The following is a 23872-nucleotide window of genomic DNA, read 5'->3' as shown; positions in this document are numbered from 1 at the left end:
CGGCCATCTTACTAGAAAGCCAGCTGCTTTTCAACTGAAGTGGGGGAGGGGGAAGTATGTGACCGGGTGTGTGTGTGTGGGGAGAGACAGAGACAGTGTGTGTGTTGGGGGAGTGTGTGAGAGAAAGGGTGGGAAGTGTGTATGTGTGAGGCTAGACCCCCGGTCCTGCCCCTTCTGCCCAAGGCCCCACCCATACCCTGTCCCTTCCGCCCCCCCATCCCGCCACAGCCCCAAACTGCCCACCCCACAGCTGAGGAGCCTTGGCTGAACCTCCCCAAGCCGCCAGCTGTCCCACCCTAGCCATGCCAGCTGGCCTGACCTCTGGGCCGCCAGCTGGTCCGAGCACCAGCCAACCCCCAGTCTGGCCCGAGCCTCCCTGGACCGCTGGCCAACCGAGCCCTGAGCTCCAGGCCACCGACCCGATCTGAGCCCCTGCTGGCTTTGGAGGAGAAGAGAAGCAAGGGCAGTGCCTCAAAACAGAGAATGGGCAAGGCCACGGCCTGGGTTAATGGAGACTTAGCCTCCCATGGCCTATTATATGAGCCACCCATGGTTGTGGGAGTACGTATGTTGGGAGAGTGAGTGTGTTGGCATGCTGTCTCTAAGTGCAGACTGCCGCAGGAAGCAACCAGTCCTGAAGTGGGGAGAGAGGGACATCCCGACATCAGCCCCTGCCTCCCTCCCTGACTCTGTACAGCATAGCAGTCTCTCACATGCACACACACATCTGCCCCGCTTGCCTGCCTCTGTGTTTGTAGCGTGGAAGGGAGAAGCATTCCACATTAATGATTTGCTCTACACAAACGTCTATACTGCCAGAAAAAGCTTTATGCCTCTCGTTAAGGTGGTTTTGTTGCTGAAACTGAAGAGTTTTGTCACCAAAAGCGGCATTGCAGTGTGTACACCTCCACTGTTCTGTCGCCAAAAGCTGCCTTTTAATGACAAAACTCTGCAGTGTAGACTAGGCAAGAGAGAGAGAGAGAGACAGACAGAGACACACGCTGACCACTCTGGGATGGGCAATGCAGTCTGAGGGAGGGAAAGGAGAACCTAGCCATGTCCCTGTCTGCTCCAGAGCCTGAACAGTGACATGGAAAAATCTGAATGCAGCTTTGGCTATGCTCATTGACCTCAGAGTTATGCCACTACTGCCCAAAACTGATGTAAGCTCCTAGCATTCCAAGTTCCTCCCTACCTGCCTTGGGCTAGGTCAGAAATGCTACAGCCATTCATGGTATTTGGTGCTTCTGCTTCCAGCCCTGACTAGAAACCATAAGGATAGATGTGTATAACATGAACAATAGATTTTTTTTTAAGTGAACCTCAACCCAGTGGCAGTTTGGCCTATATTTGTATTTTGGGTTAATCTTTGGGGGTAATTAAATATTTTTATTTTATCCAAATCAGTTCACCCATCTTTAACAGAGAACAAACAAGCAGGATAATGGTTCACTACTTAAGAAAAAGGGCTACAATAAATACAGAATGACTGGAATTGTGCCTTAATGAACTTGATGAACCAATCAAAGCACATAATTGAAAGTCCTCCAATGAGATGTAAAGGAAGTCACATAACCCTAACACAATTGAATTTTTGTGAGAAAAATAAGGAGTATAAGGCAAAAAGTACAACCAATGGGAAACTGAGAAATCAGTAGATGTAAGAATCTGGAAACACAGAACACAGTTTACCTATCAGAGTATGGCATAATAAGAATAAATATGTAAATACCATATATCTTCATTTAAAATTACTAACAACCTTCATTTAATAGCTATACCTTTACCACCTAAGACACAAGGGAAGATAATTAAATTTAATAAATACTACCTTGTTTTTGAAGCTGCTTTTGATTTAAAGCTAATGGCAGTTAATGTAATTTAAGAGACACTGTGGTTTCATTAACAACGTATATGAACTGTTTTCTTTTAAATCAAAACACAATTAATGAGGAGCTTCTGAATTAGTTGGAAATAAAATTGCACAGTCCTAAAAGTTGTCCAGTTAATTCAATAAGACAATGGGAAGTTTACCTTGTGGGATCAGGCCCTTCACATTCCAACTATTATTTATTATTTTTCAAATTTTAATTTCTATTCTTTTTTTTTTACTTTTGCTATTGCTATTAACATTTTGAACAATCTTTGTTTTTTAATGTAAAGCTGTATTACATGAGAAAGTGTTCTGGTTAACAGATTTTTGAACATGCAGTAACAGTTATTTGTTTGAATATGATTGTATTAGATAGACTTTCACTTTTATAAGAACATAAGAAAGGCCATACTGGGTCAGACCGAAGATCCATCCAGCCCAGTATCCTGTCTACCGACAGTGGCCAATGCCAGGTATCCCAGAGGGAATGAACCTAACAGATAGTGATCAAGTGATCTCTCTCCTGCCATCCATCTCCACCCTCTGACAAACAGAGGTTAGGGACATCATTCCTTACCCATCCTGGAAATAGCCATTAACGGACTTAATCTCCATTAATTTATCCAGTTCTCTTTTAAAGTCTCTTATAGTCCTAGCCTTGACAACCTCCTCAGGCAAGGAGTTCCACAGGTTAACTGTGCACTGAGTGAAGAAGAACTTCCTTTTCTTTGTTTTAAACCTGCTGCCCATTAATTTCATTTGGTGGCCCCTAGTTCTTATATTATGGGAACAAGTAAATAACTTTTCCTCATTCACTTTCTCCACACCACTCATGATTTTATATACCTCTATCATATCCCCCCTTAGTCTCCTCTTTTCCAAGCTGAAAAGTCCTAGCCTCTTTAATCTCTCCTCATATGGGACCCATTCCAAACCCTTAATCATTTCAATTGCCCTTTTCTGAACCTTTTCTAATGCCAGTATATCTTTTTTGAGATGAGGGGACCACATCTGTACGCAGTATTAAAGATGTGGGCATACCCTGGATTTATATAAGGGCAATAAGATATTCTCTGTCTTAGTCTCTATCCCTTTTTTAATGATTCCTAACATCCCATTTGCTTTTTTGACTGCCTCTGCACACTGTGTGGACGTCTTCAGAGAATGATCCACAATGACTCCAAGATCTTTCTCCTGATTAGCTGTAGCTAAACTGTATAGTTGCTGAACACTTATGATACCTAAGTGTAAATAGTCAATCAAGCAGAAAGGATGTTCTTGCACAATTTTTTAGAAAAGGTACACAAAGACTATACAGAAGTAAACATCTAGGACAGAAGATAAGATTTATATTTAGTTGTACAACATTTGATTTCCTTACCTTCAAAAACCCTAAGAACCTCTTGTTTGATGTATTTTTTCATTTCTTCAAATGAAACTGTGTCAGCCTGATGGAAAAACAAACAGGGGACACAATCAGTAATCTAAAAATGTGGAAGCAGAACATGCTGAAAGCAACATGTCTGATGCTGCTGAATAGATACATTTAATCACGGGATAGTGTAGTACACAAAGCAAAACACGTACAGCTTTTGCTAGAGATTAAATACTGAAGAGAAGTTAAAGTGTTTAATTAGCTGCAAAGGCTGTTTATTGCAGGTACATTATAATATTATGAACAATTACTGATCCTATGAAATATAACAGCAACATTTTCAGATTATATCATTAAAATAAGCATGTTTTGTGTTATATGTTTTAGCACAAATTTGTCACTATCAAATCTGTGAAAGACTTTCTAAAGATGTCCAGTAGAGTTGTTTTATCATTCTCACCCTTTGTATGTCACTTGTCTATTTAGATTGTCAACTCTTTGCGGGGAGGGATTGTCTCTTATTCTGTGTTCCTGTAGCACAATGAGATGCTAATCTTGATTGGGGACTAGCTACTTTAGTACAAAAAATAAATAACAATAACAAAAATAATATCATCAATGCTGATATGATGAATAACTCAAACCATAGGAGGGTGAAATATCCATTGTCTGAATGATTGTGTCTTCCAAGTTAATAAATATTCAGAACACAATGGTGTGTGTGTGGAAAAAAAACAGATGGCATGTGAATGAAGCAATGCAGCAATAGGAAGTATTTAGTGTTATTTTTAGGTACTAATTTCTGGGGAGAGGGCTGGGATGTGTTTCTTTCTTACATACTTTAGCTTATATTTTAGGTCTTTATTTTATGAAGCTTCACTTATAAAACTAATTGTATTGAGTAATCATCTATCCAATTTGTCAAAAGCAAAATTTAATTAATTGAACTTAAGCTATTTTCAGTCTAGCAGAGGCTACCACAGTTCAGGTAAAGAACACTAACAAACCATCAAACAAAAAAGGAAGACTAAAAATGATGTCTTGATTGTTTGCACTGATTTTTTTTCTTTTGATAACTGAACAATTACACAGCTCAAAGTAACTTCAGTATTTGTGATGTGTTGTACTGGATATGTATGGATTCATTTCTGCTCCCCAGAACACACAGCGTTTATTTCTCTAGGTTCCACCAGCAACCAACCAGAGCTCTTTATTTTCTTACCGGAAGACCTGGAGGACCTGGGGAACCGTGATGACCTGGTGATCCTGGGTAGCCTCTGTCTCCTGGTGGTCCAGTAGGTCCTATAACCCCCTTTTCTCCTGGAAGGCCAGGTTTTCCTCTTTCACCTTGTGGACCTCTGTCCCCTGGAATACCTTGATCTCCCTATTCAAAATAAGAATCATAAAGAAGATTGTTGTTATATATTAATCAACCAATGTGAAAACTCAATCAAGAATGTTGGGAAGAAACTTCTTCTCTCCTGAATGACACTGGATGTCCATTTGGAGAGGTAATCATATTTGGAAAACGATTCAGAAGCTGATGCTTTCTTTGTTGTAATGTTTACATTCAATGACAAAGAAAATCATAGGTGTTGGAAGTGAGGGTGCTGGTGGTGCTGCTGCATCCCCTGACTTGACGTGGTTTACATCATATACAGGGTTTACAGTTTGGTTCAATGGCTCTCAGCACCCCCACTATACAAATTGTTCCAGCACCCCTGAAGAAAATGTTGATGTACAAGAATGAAATAAAAGACCATTCAGAAGGATAACACCAAGCATTACTGGGTTTCAGAACATGGTCTCTCTCTAAGATCGATGAAAATAAAATTAAAAGCTCTTGGATCGTTATGCTTGATCAAGAGCCTAGCAGTTTTCTTTCTATCAATCGATCACACTTTTATGGTCCCCTCTGCCATAGTATCTGAGCGCCTCACAATCTTTAATTAATCCTCACAACACGCCTTGAGGTAGGACTATCATCCACATTTGATTTTGGGGATCTAAGGCCCACAGAGACTGAATGACTTGCCTAAAATCACATGGGATCAGGTCAAACTATTGAACGACTAGAACCACAGAAAGCCTAACCTTCCTCTCTCTCTCTAGTGAAGACTTACAGCAGACCCTAATAGCAGCAGGTTGTAGAGCAGGGGTGGGCAAACTACGGCCTGCGGGCCGGATCCGACCCATGAGCCGTTTTAAGCCGGTCCACAAGCCCCTCCTGGGGCACCGGGGCGGGGGCCGCACCACACGGCTCCCGGAAGCCGTGGCACGGCCCTGCTCTGGGGTGCAGGGTTGGGGGCCGCACCACGTGGCTCCCAGAAGCAGCCGCATGGCCCCGCTCCATGTGTAGGGGCCCGAGAAGGGACATGCCACTGCTTCTGGGAGCCGCTTGAAGTAAGCGCCGCTCGGAGCCTGCACGCCTGAGCCTCTCCCCATGGCCCAACCCCCTGCCCAAGCCCTGATCCCCCTCCCGCTCTCCAAACCCCTCGATCCCAGCACGGAGCACCCTGCTGCACCCCAAACCTCTCATCCCCAGAGCCTGCACCCCCAGCCGGAACCTGCATCCCTTCCCACACTCCTGATCCCCCTCACGCCCTCCAAATTCCTCGGTCCCAGCCCAGAGCACCCTCCTACACCCCAAACTCCTCTTCCCCAGTCCCACCCCAGAGCCCACACCCCCAACCAGAGCCCTCACCCCCTCCCGCACCCTAACCCCAAATTTGTGAGCATTCATGGCCCGCCATACAGTTTCTATTTCCTGATGTGGCCCTCAGGCCAAAAAGTTTGCCCACCCCTGCTGTAGAGGGTAACACATGAAACAGGGTAGAAGGGATACAAGATACATATAAATAGGCTAACAGGAGTTATACTGTAAAGAGAAAAAAATTGCTAAATGCTAGTAGTTCAATGAAATGTTAAGGGGAGTTGAATACGAATTAGCATTCAGTACCGCAAGTATCTACAAGCTGTGCCTAAATGGGAGCTGCACTGGAATTTGACTTGTGTTCTCAATGGAACATTCCTCCCTATTAAACTGAGTGTAGCCATATGATGCATTGCAGAACTCTGTGGGCTGCATTTGTCCCATAGGCCATATTTTGGCCACTTCTGCTCTAGTGCACACAAAAAGGGAAGGGAAAGAAATATATCATAGCAACACAGTTTCTACTTTGCATAATGTTGTGTGGAAGGTTGGTTTTTTATGAGAGTATCCAGTTTTGAAAGCTCATTCTTTAATCTTTCCCTGTTTGCTGTAGAGGATGTTGATAAGGTGGTTCTGCACTTTCTTTGAGAGCGTGTGGCACAAGCTGTCAGAATGGATTTTTTACCTTCAGTCCTTTTGGTATGATGTCCATCTGTTTGCATTTGGAAAGGAAGATGATGTCTGTCTGTATCTGTATGAGTTTTTTCATGAAGTTGATAGATTTCCACTCCATAAGGCTAAATTCAGTGATTTGCATAATGTTGTGTGACTGAATGCATCCGATGAAGTGAGCTGTAGCTCACGAAAGCTTATGCTCAAATAAATTTGTTAGTCTCTAAGGTGCCACAAGTACTCCTTTTCTTTTTACAGTTTCTACTGAGTCAGTTGATAATAAATCAGTGGGGTATTTATGTGCCATTGTCATGATACTGTAATAAGGAATATATAGACTTAATATACCAGGCACAAATTAGAGAAAAGAAATACAGTAGACATTTGAACAGATTTGGTATTTGACCTTGATGGTAAAACTATAAGAAATTAAGTGCATATGTTTTTCTGGACTTGGTGTGTTCCACAGTTTCAATTCATCAAAATAATAGCAGATAGAAGAAGTTGTATCCGATGAAGTGAGCTGTAGCTCATGAAAGCTTATGCTCAAATAAATTTGTTAGTCTCTAAGGTGCCACAAGTACTCCTTTTCTTTTTGTTTTTAACGATTTACTTCCCTGAAAACAAAACAAATCAAAGGTCAATGTTTCAGCCAGCAACAGCTTTCATCAGGTCTTGTGTTTCTGGCTGAGACGTCACTTGATTTGTTTTGTATGAAGGAATTACATCTTTAAAAATGACTGAATATATTTGTTATTAGTCTGCTGAACTTAAGCTGTGGAACAGAATGCAGCAAGTCATGCATTTGGACTGCTAATGAACAACTGATGGCCCTTAAGGGTCACTGACTCTCCTTGCTGAACCACTTAAAGTTAATGTTAAGTTACACTATTGGAAGCGACTAGAACAAAGAATTTATTAACTTTTTTGGATGAAATCCTTAATGTACAGTAATAAGAGTAAAGTAAACAAGTTTATTAGATGGATTAATAGACTGCAATACAATGAAGTACTGGTTAACTATACAGAAGTTTGAAGTATTACTCACTCACAGTAAAATTGTAACTGTACATTGTAGGAGTAAGAACACATACTTAAAGACTGCATGATAAAAAGGACACAGAGAAAGGGAAGGATGTACTGTTAGAGATCTCTTTTTATCAGTCATTTGACCAAATCTCTGATTTCCAATGAGTTAGAGCTTATTAATCACTATAATTAGAGCTTCAGTATAAAGACCCTTGTGATTTGTGATATTTTACTGAATTAATTGAAATCATAATGAATTTCTGACTGGGGTTTAAATTGTCGTTGGTAAGTGTGCAGACATAATGAACTGTGGAAAGGCTGTAACTGCAAAAAAACCCCCCAGTTACCTACCTTTTGTAACTGTTGTTCTTCGAGATGTGTTGCTCATGTCCATTCCATTCTAATTGTGTGCGTGCCCACATGCCGGCCGTCAGAGATTTTTGTCTTAGTGGTTCCCGTACGGCCGGCTGTGGCGCCCTGTAGAGTTCCGCGCTCATGCCATGGTATATCAGGCGCTGCCAGCCGACACCCTCTCAGTTCCTTCTTGCTGACAACTCCGACAGAGGGGCAGGAGGCTGGGTAATGGAATGGACATGAGCAACACATCTTGAAGAACAACAGTGATGAAAGGTAGGTAACCGTTTTTCTTCTTCGAGTGCTTGCTTGTGTCGATTCCATTCTAGGTGACTTGCAAGCAGTATCAATGGAGGCGGGCTCAGAGTGCACCGTCGTGGGAGCTTGTAGCACTGATCTGCCAAAGCCAGCGTCATCTTGAGCCTGCCGGGTCAACACATAGTGTGATGTGAACGTATGAATGGACGACCATGTGGCGGCCCTCTGTTCTTCTGTACTTAGCCATGCAGCAGCCACACCATCAGGTGCAGCAATGCCAGGTTTGGTTGCAGCAGATTGCTGTGGTTCTGGGACAGCAGATCTGGCTGGAGAGGTAACTGCAGCAGGTCAGTCACCGAAAGACTCAGCAGCATGCCGAACCAGTCCTGGCAAGGCCAGGGCTATGAGGATGACAGATGCTTTGTCTTGCTTTACCTTTAGCAGGACGCTGTGGATAAACGGCATGGGCGGAAAGGCATACATCAGCGTTCCTGACCATGGAGGTAGGTGGGCGGCCACCAGATGGATGGCATGCCACACGCAAAATTGTCTGTGAGAACCTGCACCACCTTGCCTCTCAGGTGGGGCAAGAAGGCCTGACAGGCCAGGCGCACCACCTTGAGCTCCCTGACGTTGATATGAAGGGCTATATTATACTGCAGCCAGTGACCCTGGGTGTTGAGCTTACCCAGGTGGGCCCTCCAGCCCAGGACCGACGCGTCCAAGACCCTGGTGAGCTATGGTGATGGGGACACAAAGGGAACTCCCTGCAGCACTGACTTGGGGTCCAGCCACCAGTCCATGGACAAGAGGACGTGGTTCGGTACCGTGACCACTCGGTCCAGGGGGTGTCTGCTGGGAATGTAAACCATTGTCAGCCATGTCTGCAGGGGTTGCAGATGAAGCTGGGCACGACTGACCACGTATGTGCATGCTGCCATGTGGCCCATCAGCTGTGTGGGCCGTGGTGATCGGATGCCTCCTTACGTGGACAATGAGATCTAATGTGGCCTGAAAGCGTGCTTCCAGAAAGATGACCCTGGCTCGTGTGGTGTCGAGAACTGCTCCGATAAACTCTATTTGTGGGACTGGCGTTACCATGGACTTTTCTATGTTTATTAACAGGCCCAGGTTGCTGCAGGTGGAGTGCACCAGATCGAGGTTTCTTTGCATCTGCTCCGGAGACCTGGCCTGGATGAGCCATTCGTCGAGGGATGGAAAGATCTGGACCCCCAAACATCTGAAGTAAGCTGCTCCTGGCATCAAGCATTTCATGAACACCCTGGTGGCCGAGGACAGGCCAAAGGGTAGCACTGTGAACTAGAAGTGACGCCCGACCACTATGAAAAGCAGGAAATGTCTGTGTCCTGGGAATATGGAGACATGGAAGTAAGTATCCTTTAAATTGAGAGCGGCATACCAGTCCCCCAGATCAGAGAGGGAATAATGGAGGCCAGGGAGACCATGCGGAACTTCAACTTCCTGAGAGACTTGTTGAGGCCACGTAGGTCCAGGATGGGTCTGAGGCCCCGCTTGGCCTTTGGAATTAGGCAGTATCGGGAGTAGAATCCTCTTCCTTCTATTTCCTGAGGAACCACCTCCACAGCCTCCAACTCCAGGAGCCTGTTGACTTACCGAACCAGGAGTTGTTTGTGAGAGGGGTCCCTGAAGAGGGATGGGGAAGCAAGGGGCAGGAAGGAGAGGTTTCCAAAAACTGCAGGGTATAGCCTCGAGCTACTGTGTCCAGGACCCAGTGGTCTGACATAACCCGTGACCAGGTTGAGCGGTAGGGAGAAAGGCAGTTGAGGAAAGGATGGGCAGAATCCGTCTGGATGATTGGGGCATCGCTACCGAACACACCTTCAAAACAACCACTTTTGGCCCCTCAGGTACTTAGCGGGTCTGGGCTTGGCAAGTGAGTGGGAGGAAGAAGGGAGGTGATGGCTAAACTCAGCGTCCCTTCTTCTTACAGATCCCTGATGGACTTGCCAAGGTCTCGACGGCAGCGGAGGCCAGAATGGCTTTCTGGCAGACTGTGGGGTATGCATGCCCAACGAGCGAAGGGTAGCCGTAGTGTCCTTCAACCCGTGTAGCCTGGCATCCATCTGATCAGAGAACAGCCCAACTCCGTCAATGAGGAGGTCCTGAATTGAGGCCTGCATCTCCTGGGAGAGGCCCGCCGTCTGGAGCCAGAAGCTGAGTCGCATGACCACAGCCAATGCGACCACCCTCGCTGCTGAGTCCCATGCCATCTGCAGGGAACATTTGGCTGCCGTGGTACCTTCCTTAACCAGGGTGCCAAACTCCTGAGCCTGACCCTCAGGAAGGAATCCTGGAACTTTTTAAGACTGTCGCAAAGATCAAAATTGTATTGGCCCAGCAGGACCTGATGGTTCACCACCCAGAATTGTAGGCTAGCTTTTGAATAATTTTTTCTGCCAAATAAATAGAGATTTTTGGCTTCTTTATTTTTGAGAGTAGAGGCAGTGGGAACCTGCTTGTACTTTTCGTTGGCTGCAGACACAACCAGCGAGCCCGGGAGTGGGTGGGTATAAAGGTACTCAAAATCTTTGGTTGGCACAAAATATTTTTTCTCGGCCCATTTTGTGGTGAGCAGGACTGAGGATGGAATCTGCCACAGTGACTTGGAAATCTTGAGGATCCCGTCGTGTATGGGCAGGGCGTCCCAGGCAGGCGTGGAGGCTGAGAGGACATTGAAAAGGATGCTCAGTCATCTCTGCACCTTAAGCCCCAAGTTCTCGGCCACCCACCACAGAAAGGCTTGATGTTCTCTAAAGTCTTCCGGGGGGCTAGCCCAGGAAGGTCCTGCGGGGCCCAATCCTGTCGTTGAGACTGGGCGATGGGCTGAACTGAGCCTCTGTGCCAGAGGAACAACCTTCTAGTTACCAGGGAGGAGCTGTCAATGCCTGAGTCTGTTTACTGGTCAGAGCTACCAGTGATTGCTGGCCAGGCTTAATTGACCAGTGACTGTATCGGGGAGTGTGGTCCTGGTGTTGGGGAGATCAGTGTTGGGGGGACCGGTGTCATGGAAACCAGCAATAAGATGGGCAGCATTCCCATGGTGCCGACAATTGGGACCAACGTCTAGAGGTAGATCAGTGAGAGGGTGAATGATGTTGGTCATAGTATGGGGAGCATCGACCCTGTACCAGACAGTAGTGCCAAGGAGACCGGGAGGAGAGTCAGGGTGACCGAAGACGAGATTGGTACCTGTCTCTGGATTCTCTATGCAGTGGAGATCGATGTTTCTTGTCTGGTGACTGCCGGTGCTCCCACGCCCCTTGAGGGGTCTTAGCGGCAGGCTTGCCTTCTCGGTGAGCCTTAGCCTGTTCCTGAAGCACCAAGGTGGAGACCTGAGCTCTCTCAGTGCCTGGGCTTGGGATGACGATGGTGCAGGCAGGGTTGTGGGTCCCATACCGCTCTTAGGAGTCGGTGGTGGAACTTTAAGGGGGCTACGAGCCCCAGTCGTAGAGGCACGCTTGCGTGGCTCCGGAGAAGGGTGGCAGGCGGACCTGGGCCCTTTGCTGGATGACCCCTGGCCCTTCTTGCTCGGTGCTAGAGACAGCTTTTTAGCCTTTTCTTTGATACTGGCAATGGCGAACAGTGCTGGGAAGAGCCAGGTGCACTGTGCATGAAGACTGGGGCACTCGGTGCGGCCTGCGTGAAAGGCTCGGAAGCCGGACAGAGGGCAAACTCCATCTGGAGAGCCCTGAGGTGAATATCCTTCTCCTTTTGGGTGTGGGGCTGAAAGTTCTTGCAGATCCAGCAATGCTACTTGATGTGTGACTCCCCCAAGCACTTAAGGCAGCTGTTATTGTGGTCACCCACAGGCACAGTCCTGCTGTAGTCCGAGCAGGGCTTAAACTCAGGAGCCCGCGGCATGCCCCGTCTGGGGCAAGGTCCCCGCTGTGACCCTAACTATCTAACACTTAACAACTACTTAACACTATCAACAATGTACAAGAGGCCCGAAGGCCTGAAGTCCAAGAGACGAAAACTTCTAGCTCTTGTCAAGCAAGAGAGGCGCTCTGACTGACCGCCATAGGCGGTAAGAAGGAACTGAGAGGGCATGGGCTGGTGATGCCTAATATACTGCGGCATGAGCGCTGCACTCTAGAGGGTGCCACAGCTGACCCTACGGGTACCACTAAGGCAAATATCTCCGACAGCCGCACTCGTGGGTGTGCGCACACCTAGAATGGAATCGACATGAGCAAGCACTCGAAGAAGAATCCCCAAACCCTGTAACCTCACCACCCAATGGTGGCACCTTAGAGACTAACAAATTAATCTGGGCATAAGCTTTCGTGGGCTAGAACTCACTTCATAAGATGCATGGAGTGGAAAATATAGGAGCAGGTATAAATACATAAAAAGATGGGAGTTGCCTTACCAAGTGTGAGGTCAGTCTAATGAGACAATTCAATTAACAGTAGGATGCTAAGGGGGGAAAATAACTTTTGTTGTATTCTCTTCGCAAAGGAATAAATGGACACAAATCTGACATCAGGAATTATAACATTAAAAAACCAGTAGAACACGTCAATCTCCCTGGTCACTCAAAAACAGGCCTAAAAGTGGCAATTCTTCAACAAAACAACTTCAAAAACAAACTCCAACGTGAAACTACAGAACTGGAATTAATTTGCAAACTGGACACCATCGCATTAGGCCTGAATAAAGACTTGGAGTGGTTGGGTCATTACAAAACCTAAACCTAATTTCCCCCTACTGTTACTCACAACTTCTTGTCAACTGTTTGAAATGGGCCACTCTCATTACCACTACAAAGGTTATTTTTCCTCCCTTGGTATCCTACTGTTAATTGAATTGTCTCATTAGACTGACCTCACACTTGGTAAGGCAACTCCCATCTTTTCGTGTATTTATACCCGCTCCTGTATTTTCCACTCCATGCATCTGTTGAAGTGGGTTCTAGCCCACAAAAGCTTATGCCCAAATAAATATGTTAGTCTCTAAGGTGCGACAAGGACTCCTCATTGTTTTTGCTGATACAGACTAACATGCCTACCGCTCTGAAACCTGTCACCAATCTATCAATGTAACCTGTCCCAAACTGCTAACAGTAGTGCACATTTAAGACATCAGAGTGGCACAATAACATTCTCTTATAGCTATGTATTCAGAGAATACATTAACATGACGTTTTTTAGACAGCTTCTCTGTCAGTATTACTGAAGCACATTAATTTGCAACCATTTAGGTTCTCATGGAAGTCTACTGAGCATGCGTATTGTATTTTTGGGTGAAAACAATATAATACATCTGAAGGCGGCTTTGCTGCACATGCATAATTAATCCAGCTAATTCACCTTTGTAAGGTGTGCAAGTATTTAACAGCACAGAAAACTGTGGGGTCCTGGTCCATGGCTAGTTGCCCAGATGCTACTAATAAATAATAAATGCAATGAAGGTTCCAGTGGAATCCTTGTCTCAGTCATTGTGGAACTTGTAAGATGGGGAAGAGACTAGGAAAAGGATTATGCCTGCTTTGAAGGATGTGGCTGAAGAAGCCCAGCGCTGATGCAGTTTAGGAGCTCTGCAGAGAGTGGAGACAAAAGTGCTTTCTCAAGTACGAAGCATCTAAGATTTATAGGAGAGGGCTTCTCTCTTGCAGACTTCCTAAAGCATACAGGAAACGACTGGAGCATCTTGAAAAATCTAAAGTAGGGGAAGGATCCTGATGTCATCCCCAGATACAGATCTCCTACAATCTTCATAAAATGGGCTCCTTCCTGATTCTAATGGGAGTTCTGCTTGAATAAGGACTGAAGGATCAGGCGCAATGTACTAGTTTTTCCTTGGCAAACTGAATGCCAGAGAAGCATTCTAAAATGAGACTGATGAGAAAATCCTGTTCTGGAGTGAGTGTACTGAAAGCTGGAAGAATAACCATCGGTATGATTTCTCTTTTTTAGATTGAAGTTGGGCCTGGAAGAAACTTCAACAGACCCAATTCTGCTTTGCCATCATTATGAATTCAAATTAGACTATGAACAAAATAGGAACCTGAAATAAAGTAGATTTACAAGAAGCCTGATTTAAGAGTTTCAGTGACACAAATATATATATAATTACCATTTTACTGGTTTAGAATTAAGTAGTTTAAGCCTGGATAAGGGTTTCACCAAAAAATTTAGAAATGCTGATTTCTCTTTGACAAAGGTTCTATTGCAGGGCACAGGTGATCTGATAGAAGCACTTCTGGGAGTCTACAGTATTTTAATAATACCACAGCAATTTAAAAATACTATACTGGGCATATTCTAACTTAATAAAAAAAGTGATTCTGAAGTTCTACCAATAAAATTACATCAAAAAATTACTGAAGTCCTGAAATAGCATTTTTTTTAAAAAAAAACCTGGTTATTTCACAGGATGCCAACATGGTTCTGGTCTGGGTGCATGAGTCAAATCAGATGACAGAGCCAGATGAAGTGACTTAGTCATTAGGATTTATAAATGCCATCCAGTGCCATCTCAAGTTGTATGCCATTTATAAAGTACCTATCATTGCAGTGTCTAATCACCTAAGGTGAATGTACGGTTATCTCAGCCTACATGCACCCACCTTGGTCCCATTCCTTCTCAAACTGGACTCTACAAATCCTCAGATATGAAATCCTCAACACTATAAACATTTTCTCCTTTTCATTCTGCCCTTGAAGGATTAATGCTTCTCTTATTTTATAATCATTACAGCTGCTCTCAACCTGAAGAAGGTATATTGGTGCTAGGAATGAGAGAAATCAAGGGAGGCAGTTGCAAGAATGAACTGACTTGTGCTATTTTCTGTAATCATTGCAATCTCTCTTACAGGAGCAGGGCTTTAATACCTAACTCCAACTAAATTTCTCCTCTCCAATTGGCACTGCGGATCTCTTATCTGCAATGCAGACTTCTATTGTACATTCTGCAATTGTTCCACATACTAATCTCCAGTTGACATCAATGGGACTAGTGTTTGCAGATCAACTGCAGAATTTGAAAAAGCGATTCCAAGAGAGGAGGCTAATTTCATCCTCATTGTGTAAACACAGAAGTACAGTGGGTGCATTCACGGTCCTTCTGTTTTACAAGATTATGAGAGGTTCTTTATAATTAAAATGGCAAGTACCACTGGAACCATCATTATCTCTAAAAAGTGAATGAATGTTTTAAGTACGGCTCTTCCACACAGTGCACACGGAGATAAGTTGTGCTCCAAGAAGAGCAGCAGAGGCAGGCATAATTGCTCCTGGGCTTTTTTGTGGGCAAAGGTATACAATCTACTCCATCCGCTAGGATGGAACTGATTTCTCCCCCTAGTGTCAGAGTCCAACTCTGGTGCAGAGAGGAGCAAGGGCCATGACCCCCCCCCCCTCTTTTTAGCATCTTACTCCTTAGTAGCAGAGTGTACGCAGCACAGGAATGTCTACTGTGCAGAATGGTGAAGCTGAAGCTGCTTCTTGTGGGCTCCTCTGCCCCAATGCAGCCACGCTGCTCAGAATCCCGTCAATTATATTTAAGTACTGCTAGAACTAGTTGACACTTTCAAAGAGTCAGAAAAGTTGTAAGGGCACCCAATGTATGTTTTAGTGTCCAACCTTTGTTTGGGTGGCCGTTTCCTTTATCTCAAAGGATACTAATTGTATGGAGAATCAATAAAATTAAAGAACACCGTAAAGGTCAAGGTATAGTAATATAACACTGTAGATAGTGGAATGTTTAATAAGAAGGTGGCTCATAAGTTTCATTTGGGTCCTTTATTTTTAAAGGCGAGAATAGAAAATTGCAAAATGTTAATCCACACAGGCGGAAAATGTTTTAAAAATGACACAAACTTCATTCTTTCTCCACATTATAATCTTTAGTTCCTCCTCACAAGTTACCCTAGGGCAGTGGGGGACAACCTCTGGTCCATCAGGGTAATCTGATTGTGGGCTGCAAGTCATTTTGCTGACGTTGACCGTCCGCAGGCACAGTCCCCCGCAGTTCCAAGTGGCCGCAGTTCGCCATTCCCACCCTAGGGACAGGATTTTCTGATTCTCCAACTAAAATGTGTTGATGATGATGTTACACTGCAATTGTGGGGCTTTATTTCTGAGGAACAGACACACATCACCAGTGGAGAACTACTGATGGAGACAGAACTAGAACTAGCATTTTTGGGTGAGCCTGCAAAATAATTTTTTGTCACCTCCCCAAAATATAACTGATTCCAGGGCACGATAATCACACTGCTATGCACGGGGCTGCCTAACTGAGATGATTTCTTGACTGCCTGACTCAGACTTAACTGAATCATTTTATATAAAACATATGTGTGTGCTGGGTTCCTGGGGAGTGAAGGGGGGAACCTTTATTGCTCCCTCAACTGCCCATTGCTGCAGTAGAGCTTCGCTGCTTGTTCCTTTCCAACCTAGTGATTGATTTATATTGTCAAGGCCATCTTTGCTGGGAAAAAATGTTACAAACCTTTTTTCTTCACAAATGCTGAATTTTTCCTCTAAAATTCTAGTTCCCCAATTCAGGGGGGCCTCTGGTCCTGAACTTCTCACGACCTAAAAGCCAACACTTATAGAGTTCTCACAAAAAATATTTGTTGCTTTTGTCTCAAAGATTTAAAAGTATATTAGACAGACATCTGGATGTTCTCCAAAGTGCAAAGTCAAATAATGGTATATACTAGAAAGGATTATTACACCAAGACTTACACGTTCTCCTTTGGGACCTCTGTCACCTGCTCTTCCCATCTGACCCTGAAAATAATTTTTTTTGAAAATGTAACATACCTTGCTTAACAACTTGATTATACATTAATTTATTAACACAGCTGAAAGTAATTGTCTAGGACCAACAGTTACATTACCTGTGAAATATGAAATATATTAACATTCCAAATTATAAAAGGAGTACTTGTGGCACCTTAGAGACTAACAAATTTATTTGAGCATAAGCTTTCGTGAGCTACAGCTCACTTTATCAGATGCATCTGATAAAGTGAGCTGTAGCTCACGAAAGCTTATGCTCAAATAAATTTGTTAGTCTCTAAGGTGCCACAAGTACCCCTTTTCTTTTTGCGAATACAGACTAATACGGCTGCTACTCTGAAACCATTCCAAATTATGTTTTCCTACCTGAGGTCCTGGCAATCCATCTTTTCCATTTATTCCCTATAAAGAGAAAACTATGTTTTAACAATTTACTATAACCGCAGGTAAATAAATGCGTTAAAAAATAAGAAACAGGCAAGAAAAACTTTTAGATCTGTGATGGCACTAATAAATATTTGTAAAGATAAATAGCTGAGTCAGACGTTTGTGTTTTGGTGACGGCTGAAGTCAAGTGTAAAGAGCTGGAAGATGTGACGGACAAGAAAGTTTGAGCTTAAACTGCACTGCCACAACATGCTAGATTGGAGATGAGGAGGTAAAATAACATCTTAGTCAACACTTTATTCTATGATGATGCAATTTTGAAAGACAACTGAATTTGGAATTCTGCAAGTCAGAGTCGGTTTTATGGATGTGGGGGAAAATTATTGTTGACCCTATCCAATCCCAGTCTGCGGCAAGATCTATGCACTATATGCAACATAGGCAAGAGCGGTAATGCAAGAGGCCTACAGGCCTGCATCCTGTAAGACTTAGCTTAAGCTAAGCATTTGCGTATGCTGGGCAGTGGCATTTGACCCGGATAACGGACTAGTCCAACCTCTAGCTAGAAAAAAGCTAAAGGGCCAAAAGTTCCTAGCTGTCCATTATATGCAATCCCCCCGCAACCCTGCAAAAGCCCTTAGATAAGACGCTGCCACAATCAAACCGCAGATCTTGATAATAACAAAGTGCATCAGCACAGTACTAATTATGAAACAGTTTTATTTTATCTCCTTATAAGGCTTTACTAACAATGCTTGAGTGATAAAAATAAGGAAATGTATCATTTGGCTTGGATTTGTAACCTATATAAGACTGGTATTATAGGGGCAGGACAGAGAGAGACCAGGGTGGTACCTATGTGTGACCATCTCTGTTTCCCTCTCCCTGCATACTTGTATTCAATAAAAGACCTCAGACTGTTTGAACCAAACAGATGGTGTGACTTGTTTTCCACAACATGGATATGGAACTGAATGCAAATGTTCCCAATTCTACACATGCACTAACATATGGCACACATTGCTCTTATTGTAGCTATTGGCCCTTAATTGCTGCAACATTTCAGAGAACAGATGAAAAGGGAAGTTGAAGGTAAAGCTATAAACCAACCTAAGTGCCCATTGTTCTAAATAACCCGGAAATATTTGAATTAAGTTTGTGATAAATACAGAGCCCTCTCCACACAGTCACAGAGGGCCCCAGATGCAGCAGAATCAGTGTGGTTCTGCTGAGTGAGAAGGAAGAATTTGAGGAATATGCACATGGAGAGTATTTTCCTTGCACACTATAAATGCAATTCCTTGAGGACTATGCATTTGCTCATACAGTAAATTGACTGAGGCAGGGAGCGGGATCATGCTGAGGGAGATGAGGAATAGATTTCTCTCTCTCTCTCTGGAGATCTCCTAAATTTTATCCCCAGTGGCAATGGCAGTCACTACTACAGCTTTGGGGCTGCATTAATGAATGTAGAGTTTCAGAAGACGTTTTAAACTGGGTAAATTTGACGTGGAAGAAAGTAAAGTAGAATAAGTACAGGTTCTATACAGGTTTTATAACCTTGCTCACTTACTTCCACATTGCCCAATTTAAAAAATGATATTCTTAGTTATAAATGCCAGCCCATCAGACTCAGCCTAGGCTCTCAAAACCCAGCCATATTCTTTCTACCAACCTGACCACTTATAAAGATTCTGAATCAGAGCTTAGCTCAAAATATTTTGTTAATGAGGTGCTAAAGTAACAGGGAGGCCAGCTCATCCATTATACCTGTATTGACTGCAATGCCAAGAGGAATAAAATCTGTTTCTACGTTAAAGAAAGAAAATATAACCCTAACAAAACACACACACAATATTTTTACAATTACTCCTCCCTGTTAGACTGCAATTTAAATATTGCTATTAGAGTTTTGTTACTTTATGGCTGAATTTGTAGGGTTTAAAGAGATGTTCAATGAACCTGCACCTCTCACTCTGACTCTGTCTGCTCTTGGGCTCGTGAGCACAAATGCAGCATTAGCCACTGGTGACAACTGTATTATTAGATTAATATGTGACATAAAACTACTGTACAGTGTTGCTAACTCTTGCAATTTTATTGTGAGTCTTGTGATATCTAGTGCTTTTCTAGAGTCAAGCAATTATAAGAGAATAATAAGATCCAAGTGAACCCCAAGACTCAAAAGCCACAATGCATGTATATATATTTAAATTCATGTTTTTTACACCCATCTCAACATTTTTGGGGGGCTGGCTCATGATTTTTTTAATGCTTGGGCTTGGCAATACTGACTTTATTGTTACTCCTAACCACCTTTAACTCCATATAACGTTACAACTATTGCTATTTATTTATTATTTAGTAAGAGTCACTTGTGTGCATTGTACTTTACAGAAAAACAGAAGGACAAGTTGCTGCTCCGAGACAGTTAAATATTGTACATAGTGACCCATCTTTCAGCTAGCTAGCTTCCTGGTCCTGCCTGAGACCCTTGGGTACTACCAGAATAGAAATAACTATTATTATTTTTACTAATTAAATGAATTTGAGGCTGTAGGGTCAGATTTTAAAAGGTGCTCAACACACACCAGTTTCTATTCAGTACAATGGCAAACACTGGGTAAAGACACTTTTTGAAAATTTGACCTCTTCATTTAGGTGAAGCCCCATTTTCTATATGAATTCTTGGATTAACATCCCTACTCAAACAAACAAACAAACTAACAGCCCCCCCCCCAGGGGATCCTTTTTGTCAACAGGATAATTACCCATGACAATCCCAACCCCCATCCAGCATGAACTTGGACCTGCATGACCAATGCCTGGTTCTACAGCACCAGATGTTCATTTGAGGTTACCTCTCCATATATTATCAGGGTCAAATCTATTTATTTTGTAATCTCTGACAAGGCTGATTGGAGCACATGAAGGGTATGTCTATCTTGGAGCTGGGGTTGTGATTCCAAGCTCAAGGAGACAATATTTGAGCTAGTGTACTAAAAGTAGAGTGTAGTCACAGCAGTGCAGGCAGCAGGAAGGGTTAGCCACCACTAGCCTATACTTATCGGAGACACTAGCTATACAGTTAACTACTTACTGGTATTCCAGATTGCCCTTCTGGCCCAGGAAAGCCGATGTCTCCTACAGGGCCTCTTTCACCCTTAAATGAGACAAAACACACACACATATATAAAATCTTCCATTTTATATTTAGTATGCAGGAATGGCAACATAATAAGCCAGAGTTCAAACATGCACTCACTGGTTCCCCTGGCATTCCTGGTGGTCCTGGAGATCCAGTCTTTCCCTGTGGAGGGAGACCAAAAAGAAACATTTAAAATCTAAATTAACAGACCTAAAATATCCATTTCCTTTAAATGAAACAGAAAATATTATGCTTATTTGGTCAAAATATTCATGTAATCAACAGTTCACTAAATGCTTTCAGAGACCTTTCAGAAGTATTTTGTAAGAAATGCTTTTAAACACAGTTGTTTATTTTTGTTTCATATTTATCCAATTCCTTGTCCAAAAACAAATACTGCTTAGTTTAGCCTAATGAAAATCACTCTCCAAGTCGTCTTATTTTCATCCCAGAGAATCCATGCAGACACGGGAGCAGTACAGCATCTTCATTCCTTCCTGTCCATGACTTGTTGCTCCCTTAAGCCCAGCCTGCTCATGTCCCTGCACACATCCCACTATCTAGTTGGTGGTCGGCTTTCAGATCTCACTGACATTGATTGTGTTTGGATTATTTTTCTTTGGCATCCTAACATTTGTTTTCCTCCTGCAGTGTCCTCATCTTCATAATCTTTTCAATTTGGGGCTAATCTCATACCCTCATTTCATATCCTACTCTCCTGTCAATGTCTTTAAATCATTCCTCTTTACACCTGCCACTTTTCAAAGAACTCTCACCTTTACTGCCTCCAGCATTCTGATGTCTGTTTCATTTAAGGCAGCTGCTTCCAGACCATAGAGTAATACTGTGAGTACAGTAGTCTGATAAATTTTCATTTTGGTACCAAATGTAATGTTTTTTTCAGTCCATGATTTCACCAATTTCTGTGCAGCACTTTTGGCTAAGGCACATCCCCTTTTAAACTAATCCTTGATGCAACTGTTGGCCCTGATCGGGCTTCTTAGATACACATAAGATTCTACTTGTTCTACTACTCCCCTGCTGCATTTCAACACTTTATCTATTGTCCATTTTCCAAAATGAAACCACTTCTTCCTCTTGGCATTTATTGTAAGTACAAGTTGACTACACCAATTTTCCGAGGTAGTGAAGAGTATCATCATTAATTCAAAAGTGTCCATCCGCTGTAGGACACCATCTGCTTAAGGTAAGGAGCCTAATTTATCGTACCCTCCAACTCATCTAACATTTAATTCCATCTTGTCACTCATCAGTTCCTAACACATGATTCATGATTAGACCTGTACTAACTCTGTATCTACAGCAAAGAGTTCTGATACCCTGCCTTAGCTGAAACAGTTAATACCACACATGTTCTTCCTTTGTCCCCCACTACTTACCATATAATGAAGGGGCATGCTGAAGCAGGCATTTCAGAAGTTTAAAAAAAATGACATGAACAGCTTGTTTACTCACAAGAAGCAAACAAACACAAAACCCACAAATGTTTTTCCTTCTGATATTTGATAAATACAAGTCAGTAATGGACATAACTCTTTTATTCTAACTGTACTTTTTGAAACAAAACCAACAGAGATATGATGATTTACTTCAGTTAAGGATCTGACCCATCGACTGCTGCAGAAGCTTTGGCTGCATAAGGAATGAAGGATTAGCTCTATGCAAGTGGGGGCCCTGGAGTTTTTTTTAGCTTCTTAGTATGAGCTTCTCTAAAACTCTTACTCAGAAAACAGCTTAAAATACAAAGATATTTAATGTCCCCAAGTGGAAAAGAAGTGGCTTTCCCAGATTCTAGCGAACGAATTCCAGTCAAACTGGACCAATCTCCCCTAAAGTAAGATATCTGGAAAAACTCCCAGTGTTCTTCCCAGACTAATAAACTATAATGATTCTGTTATAGACCTTTCAATTTATGAATGAAAATTGTTTAATATAAAATGTTAAAGCAAATACTTTATTTTACAGGCCTTCACAGAATCACAAGTAATGGCATGCTTTACATCAGAGATGAAACAAACTCATTAAATATTTTGTATCCAGCCAGAATTGAGAACAATACTTTACATTGAAACATGACTTGGGACATAACCACTGAGAAATCCACAGAGAATGAACAGTTATATAAGGGCTTTATGTCTGTCCTGGAGGTAGCAGAAGCCATGGATTCCGTGACTTTCCATGATCTCTGTGACTTCTGCAGTGGCCAGTGCAGCTGACCCCAGGGTCGCCCAAGCAGCTGGCTCGGGAGCCAGCTGCTCAGGTGGTCCTGGGGACAGCCACAGCAGCTGCTGCTAGAGAGGCTCTGCAGCCAGCCACTCGGGCAGCCCCGCAGCCAGCAGCACTGGCTGCAGCTGGAAAAGCCCCAGGGCCAGCCATACAACTGCTGCTCGGGCAGCCTGGGGCAGCTGGCCCTGGGGACCGCCTAAGCAGTGGCCGGTACAACTGGCCACGGAGACTGCCTGAGCAGCGGCTAGTGCGGCTGGCCCTGGGGACTGCCCGAGCAGCAGTCCCCAGGGTGGCCAGAGCAACTGCAGCTCCAGAGCAGTGGAGCTGCAGGTTTTTGCCTGGAGCTGAAGCGGAGCCAGAGCACAGCTCCAAAGCCCTGCTTTTTACTTATTTTAGAGGACCTTAACTAAATTGAACTGCTTAATCTTGGTGTTCTTCACTTATTGGAACAGTGGATAATGGAAACAATGTACAGATATCCACTATCTTTTTAAATTCATGATACACATTCACAATTAAAAAACAGTTCCTGAACTGGTTAGGAGCTTCCCAAATTTAATAGTAATGAGTTTATTTGCATAAACTGAGTGCTGTTATCATACTGCCTGCTGAAAAACTGAGGATATCTTTTTTTTTAAGCAAACTGAAATTGCAATCTAAAGAAAAGTTGCATTTATTTCATGTAGGAAAAGAAATGAACATTTAAAATTTACCTTTACAGTTGTATTTATCTTTACACCTACAACAAAATTTCTGGCTGGTCCCTGTGAGCTTAAATGCCTTTCAGAGACATCTCCTAATGTCAACATATTAGAAATATGTTCAGAGGCCTTTTTATCTCCAAGAATATATAAAATGGCTTCTTTATTTGCCTTTTAATAAACTGAGGACATTCAGAACAATCTCATAAACTTTTTGACACAGTATATATAAGCAACCTTGAATTCGGACCTGCATCACATATTTATCTCATTCTCTCCTATCATTTTATTAAAAAGGCTTTGATGTTAAGATTGGAAACTCTGTAGCTCAAGGATCTTGTCTTCATACATGTCTATAAAATTTCTAGCAAACTATTGGT

General features: G+C 43.1%; 1 protein-coding gene across 1 annotated transcript in view; it reads right to left on the bottom strand.

The window, feature by feature from the left end:
- Positions 1–23872, bottom strand: part of COL19A1 (collagen type XIX alpha 1 chain) — a 320803-nt gene that overhangs the window by 17673 nt on the left and 279258 nt on the right. Inside the window, exons 41-46 of the mRNA XM_084624334.1 lie at positions 20662–20706; positions 20497–20559; positions 17376–17411; positions 16953–16997; positions 4471–4632; positions 3255–3321 (exon numbers count right to left, since the gene is read on the bottom strand). Coding sequence (XP_084480460.1) covers positions 3255–3321; positions 4471–4632; positions 16953–16997; positions 17376–17411; positions 20497–20559; positions 20662–20706 — 418 coding nt within the window. The remainder of the gene's footprint in view (positions 1–3254; positions 3322–4470; positions 4633–16952; positions 16998–17375; positions 17412–20496; positions 20560–20661; positions 20707–23872) is intronic.

The sequence above is a fragment of the Lepidochelys olivacea genome, assembly GCF_965140295.1.
Source record: "Lepidochelys olivacea isolate rLepOli2 genome assembly, chromosome: 3".
Classification (NCBI taxonomy): Eukaryota; Metazoa; Chordata; order Testudines; family Cheloniidae; genus Lepidochelys; species Lepidochelys olivacea.
Note: the sequence above shows the minus strand (reverse complement) of the source record. Positions and strands in the feature narration are given on the sequence as shown.